Source organism: Tuber melanosporum (assembly GCF_000151645.1).
Source record: "Tuber melanosporum whole genome shotgun sequence assembly, scaffold_81, strain Mel28".
Classification (NCBI taxonomy): Eukaryota; Fungi; Ascomycota; class Pezizomycetes; order Pezizales; family Tuberaceae; genus Tuber; species Tuber melanosporum.
In genome coordinates, this window is record NW_003299130.1 from 361,287 (window position 1) to 367,703 (window position 6,417).

The window sequence follows — 6,417 nt, forward strand, 5'->3', positions numbered from 1 at the left end:
TGGTATATAGCACTACCCCCCAAGTCGGGAATGGTACTGTACCTGTATCATGCCATAATACGTTTACTACTCGTACATTGCCCAAACACAAATGTGAATACATAGGTATGATATGTTACCAAAGTTGGGGTGCAGCTTCTTTCTTCTAAAAGCACAGGCAGCCTGAGCCGGCAGTTTGCTAGCAGCGACTACCAGTCGAAATCAGAACTTGTTCCTGGCATCTCATCAATTCAAACCAACCATCGGCCTAACCGAGAGCTAAGTATGATACCGGTAGTCAATTTTCCCCCTCGAAAGGCTGTTGGCACCTGTAGGTGAAAAAAAATGAAAAAAAACTCCATATATTTCTCTTTTTCTCTCCAACGTTATGCTTGTAATATAGTGTCACACAAAAAAGCGCCACTCTTGTCAGCGTCAAACCCTGCGGAGTATTCCAGTACGAGTATATTAATTATGGGTCTGTCGGCCTTTTGTGCGATCTTGGCGACATTGTTCGTCGACACCCCCCCCCTTCACACCAAAAATGGGTACTTCCGTTTTGCAAAGTCTCAGTTTTGTCACTTCACTCTATGAAAAAAATTTAAATCCGCCAGAGCCTTTTTCAACCATCTAGATATTATCATCCATAAGTGATAGGCTCCGATTCTGTTAGTTGATGTCCATGGTGCCATATTATGATAATATCATACCAGAAATAATGATAGTGGGCAAAAAATGCTCCTAATTTTTTACGGGTTTCCCATACAAAGGTATCATACAGTACAACACAACATCATCCAATCCGGCCCCTCAGCTCTCAGCCCTCATGGTGGAGTAGGATAATTATCGTAGTTTCTACCAGAGAGCCCGGGTAATTGCCTACACCGTGGAACTGATTTCGTTGACTCCCCTTTGCATTTAAACAATTTGAGTGCGTTTTTTAAAACCAGCCATTTCCGGTGTAAAACAGGGGGTCCTGGCGGGTTCTATCGTCAAGATCGTGCATTGTGTGATATCGTGTCATACTCCTAGACAATTCTTTGCAACCTCTTCAGCCTTTTGTTTTCTCAGCTTTTGTCTCAAAAAAACACTCATACTGGCATATGGGAAGCTAGGCCCATGCTGTTGCCTATCTATCATATAGTGCACTGTGCTGGTTCAACAAGATATAGCAGATTTTTTCAGAGTAGCAAAATTCAAATTTGCTTTTGGCCCATTTTATTTTGTTATCATTGCCCATCCCAAGCATGATACCACACAATGGATATCACATCATATCACATCATATCATACCGGTATCATACCTAAAAGAAAAAACCCTGTCAGTAACTGAACTTCCCCAAGTAGTAGTATGGGCAGTATGGCCTTTTTTAAATAACACCTCTCTATCACCATAAACACCATCAACTGATGCCGTACCATCCAGAAAAAGTCAGGGTGAAGCTATGGTCTCGCTAAAGGGGCAAAAGCAGCAAAGAGAGTATAAATATCGAAGGAGATATATAGCGAGTGATAGTATATGACAGATTACATAACTTTCCAGATACTATGGTGTTTCCCTATTTGATCGCGACCTAATAATACTATTCCAAAATCCTGCCTACCCTCAGACCCGATACCTTTGGCTTCACTTCTCCAATCACCAACTTCTAACAGAGATTTTATTTGCTTGTAATTCATGATTTTGAACCGACCTTCCATTGATTGGAAGTGATATATCAACTTTGCGGAATTCTTCTACTGCCACATGTCACTTCTCGACACGGAACTAGTGGGCTATAATACTAGAAATAGTCTCCTACCATAAATTACAAAGAAAAAAATGTATTATTCGTCTTTTCTTATAGCTCTTATCATATAATATTATATTATAATAGTTCTTTTAATTGCAGAATTAGAAGTGTGATACATCAAGAGCATCTAGAACATCAGAAAATTGTATCCTTAAAGGGTCTAGGGTTAAACAAAAAATGAGCGCACCAACAATGTGAACTTTATTTTGCTGTGGCACATAACCTACCAGCTAAGAGAAGATTTCATTTTAGTCCCTCAATTCCAGTGTTAGTACCCGAAGGCCCCGAAAATCTTATCCTGTAACCTGTTTGACAAAACGCGCCGTTCATTTCGTTGTGCCAATAGGCTTGCGATGCTGAAAGAATGCAATATCAGTGACTTCAAGTTTATATCTCAGGCTTTTGATAGCGAACCAAAAGCACGGGAAACCTCCTCCGCACCCAGACATATATTCTCGGTTCCTCCAGTGATAAGAAATACCACCCTATTTCAGAATGAAATATTACGTATTATGCAAATAAAACAAACCACTGGAGCATGGCCCTTTTTTTTTAGGGCGGTATCTAGATTTTGTTGGCTGCGTGGGTTCGTCACGCGGGTTTGTCCCTGTATGATACTATGATATCCTAGAATATGGATGATATGAACGTTAAGATTAATGTGGAGCCAGTTACTATCAATTGAGCTCCGCCGTAAAAAAAATAGGGGACATTATGCGGCCAGTCTTAATGGCTTGAGGACGCTCTTCCGAACAGACGAACGGGGACCTCCGTTCTCTATAATAACCCATTTTAACACATCCCGAAACATGCAGATATCCAAAATTCTCGTCCCCTCATCCAACTTGAAGCTCAAGACCCATCACAACTCATCACTCGCCTCCCAAACATCCACCCCAACCCCCACGATCACTACTTTCCCACCACCAGCCATCTCCGCAGCAGAAATATCCGCAACAGCACTCCCCCGCTGTTCCCGCATCTCAACTGTGATACCTTCTTCCCCCTCACTCACCTTCCACAGCTTAACCTGCTGGTCCACCCCAGCAGTGAGTACGTGCTCACCAACACACACCACAGCAGTAACGGCGCTAGCGTGCGCCCTCGGCACAATCCACGATTCTGCAACACTGTTTTTGGTATCGACGCGGGTAATGCCGAAAGCACAATCATCGCCACCCGTGTAGATGTAGACACCGTTCGCTCTGGAGGCTACGCTGAGGGCTTTGACTGAACTTTGGTGAATGCGCTTTTCTACCAACTTCGGCGGAAGTGGGAGCGGGTGTGGAGGGGATGTGGGAGAGAATGGATCCGAAAGCGGATAGATACTCAGATACCCGTCTGTTCCGGCAACTAGGATCCCATCGTTGTTGGGGAGGAACTTGACGTGTAGGATGCAGCAGGTCTTGTATGTACCCTTCATCACTAGGTTGAAGGCTCCGGTTGATGGGGAGAAGTTGTAGAGACGGATGGTAGAATCTGAGTAGCCGATCGCAAGCAACATCCCCCCTTCCCCCCGTTCTCCTACTCCTTCGACAGGTAATAGGTCGAAGCCCTCAACTCGAAGATCGCTCCAACCCTCGCACGTGCCTCCGAGAACAATCTCGTTGGCGGAGCGGACTCGCCAGGCAAGTAGTTCCCCTGCACCGCCGGCGGAAAATAAGTACTCTCCGCTGGGAGTAAATTGCAGTGCGTGGATGCCTGTAGTGTGCGTGCCAACAACCGCACACGGGCACAATTGCCCGGAGGAGGAAAGCGTTGATAGGCAGAGGAGCGTGTCTTCAGCACCAGTAGCGATGAGATCACCGTGTGTTGCTATGGACTTGACCTCTCGACCGTGGAGGCCCGACTGCAAAAGCTTGCGACGTGGGTAGGTGCGCGCGAGGTGGGCCTTTCGATTGTAGTTAGTGAAGTTAGCGTCTTCGCAGGAATTAGAGAGGGAAAAGCACCTTCCCGGCCTTTGTCCAGACAAAGTACCAGTTCAGTCTATGTGTCCAAGACCTATGCGCTCCACCGCAGGCCACCGAGTGCACTTCGTGCTGGGAGGTTTGATCTATTATTGTAAAGTTCTTTCCGTGGAAGCCCCAGAGGGTTAAACTGTCCTCTTGCCTGGCGCCCTCGATGACGAAAGAGGGTTTTAGGGCGTGAGTTTTTGTAAGGCGGATGTTTGGTGGTGGAGATATGGATAGGCGGGAGTATTCGCCATTGCGGGAGGTGGTTAAAATCCCGGATTTCAGCGGGAGGATTGTGGTTATGGCGTCTGTTGGGTGAACGAGGGTGTGGGAAAGTGCACACAGAGGACTAACTGTAGAAGATAAGTCATAAATCGCCAATGCCCCTGTTCGGGAGCCGAGAAATAGGTGGTCTGTCCTTTGACTGATCGCCAGGCTGGTTACCAGGAATTTCGTGTCTCCTGCCCGGGCAGGTGACTGTAGTAGTAACGTTTCTCTATCGATTAGCACTGGTGGTGACTCCGAGTGATCCATCTTGAAAGAATGTAAAGAAAAGATTGCTGGCGATAGAGCTGTGGTCAGGATATAGTACTTTTGTTCGTCTACATTATTTCAATGAATGGAACGATTAATTGAATTAGATACAGAATCAGGGGAATTGAAAGCCTGCACAGATTAGACACACCTCCAGTACCGACTCTTCCGAGGAATACTCCTGCAACTTTGCCATTTTCACCAGCCATTGACTGCCACCACCATTCTTGCTTTGATGCTGTGTCTAAAACTCCAACCTGGCCATTGTTGCCTCCTAGGACAATCAGATCCGAGTCTTCCCAGGATGCCAAAATGCTCCAACCCTTTAGTCCTGTCCACTGACCGAGTAGGTCCCACCTCTTCTGACTGAGTCTGTAGGTTAAAACTCTACCTAGAGTAGTTGTTGCAGCAAAGCAGTCATTGTCAAGAGCTGCGTATTCTTTAAACGCATCATGTGCCTTTTTAACTTTGTGATTAGGCTCGCCGAGCCCCTCTCGAGAATCCCCAATCTGTGTTAACACAGAATCCATCCCCCATGCCTCCTCTCGGCTTGCTTGGTCATCTCGATAACGTACCAGCCCAATCTTCCCATCTGCACCACCAGTAGCTAATAGCCCTCTTTCAAAATCTAGAGCATAGCTCCAAATATGTTTGCCGGAATGTAATCGGTAGGTAGCTATACTTTTCAGTTCAATATTCCCGGAATTTTCTTGTCCCGGGTCAAATGCCCAAAACCTCGAAGTCAAGTCTTCTGAGATTGAAAGCAATTCGATCGAGCTCTCCTTGGTTACTGGGAGAAACTGGACACCCCAAATACGCGCTCCGTGACCCCAACCCACGGAAATACACCGACCTTCCTGTGCTATTTCATGTCCAAATCCTGTCTTTTTTATCTCTGTATCATCTGATAAAGGGAGCGAGGAGTCAAATTGGGATATATCCCATATTCTAATAGTTCTGTCGTCGCTGCAGGAAGCGAGGTAACACTTGCCGCCATGATATTTGGGTGAGATGTTAACACCAAAGATAGAACCTTCGTGACCGAGAAGTCTACGGTAGGTCTTGGGATTTTTCAGGGCATTAATACCTGATGATGATGGGACCATTGCAGCCGACCATAGTATGATCTGGCCAAAAACAGTGCCAGCTGCAACTAGAACTCGGTCCTGGGAATTGAGGGCATCGGCCGCAATATGGAGATGAGCGGAATATAGCATACAGCGCTCCCCAGACGCTAGCTCGTACCAGCTTGTCGAAGCATTATCGTATCTAAGTAACACATTGTGGGCAGTGATGACAACCGCCTCTTCGCCTGAAGCCGAAGTTGGAGAAGGAATGAATACAGCATAGAAAACCCAGTCTGGTACGCGAATTTCTCGGGGGACACATTCCTCCCTAGGTAAAGAAGTTATCGCAGTAATACATATGCTCCTTCCTCCCCAAAACAAGACGTTTTGTTGATTGCGTGGTGAGAGTGTGATTCCGTGAATTCGTTCTCGGGAAAATATTCGACGTTTAAGGATAGACTCTCGAGTAACGATATCTAAGATCTTAACAAATGGTCCTTCACCAACAAGTAGTTTCGATCCGGGGACTGAGTTTGGAAAGTTTTGAGCAGTTTGGAAAGCAAGGGCAGTCACAGGTGACAGGTTAGAGACGTGCTTAAACAGTTAGCAGACGTTTTTCAACAAAGGTTCGTGGGGAGAGGCCTGTAGATACCCGTAACATCTTTTCTCGAGAATGAGGGGAGATAGTCAAATTTGGTGGGGCGCTGGAAGGGTGAGGGGGTTCACTATGCAGAGAAATTCCATAAGGCATCGTACTTTACGGTACGGTCAGGTGACTAGTTAGTCTTCGTTCTGCCGTGGAGAGTGTTGAGCCTCAACGCGTCACACCGACCCCTGGCGCCCTTGTGAAATGTGCATTCAACTCTAACTTTCGCCCAGAATCATAACTAACCTTCTCTTACAAAATCATTTGTGTCTCTAGATAGACTACTATCCCTACAATCCTTTTGGTTCTACATCACCAATGTAAGTGTTCCCCTATCCTGGAATCCAACTGAATTACGCTTTCCCGGCATTGCCTGCCACCCCACCACTTAGAATCTCTCCTTTTCAACTGCAACAACGGGTTCTTTTCGGAAGGCGGGGTCCTGG

The 6,417-nt window shown here is 46.1% G+C and overlaps 1 protein-coding gene; it reads right to left on the reverse strand.

Annotated features, from left to right (window-relative positions):
- Positions 1-2,634: 2,634 nt before the first annotated feature.
- On the reverse strand, positions 2,635-5,973 carry GSTUM_00011277001 (uncharacterized protein; the record flags this gene model as incomplete). XM_002841817.2 has 3 exons in its annotated part: positions 4,423-5,973; positions 3,722-4,315; positions 2,635-3,663 (listed from the first exon to the last, which is right to left on the reverse strand). The coding sequence occupies exons 1-3, from the start codon at positions 5,473-5,475 to the stop codon at positions 2,635-2,637; spliced, it is 2,676 nt and encodes an 891-aa protein (XP_002841863.1). The 5' UTR covers positions 5,476-5,973.
- Positions 5,974-6,417: the final 444 nt, after the last annotated feature.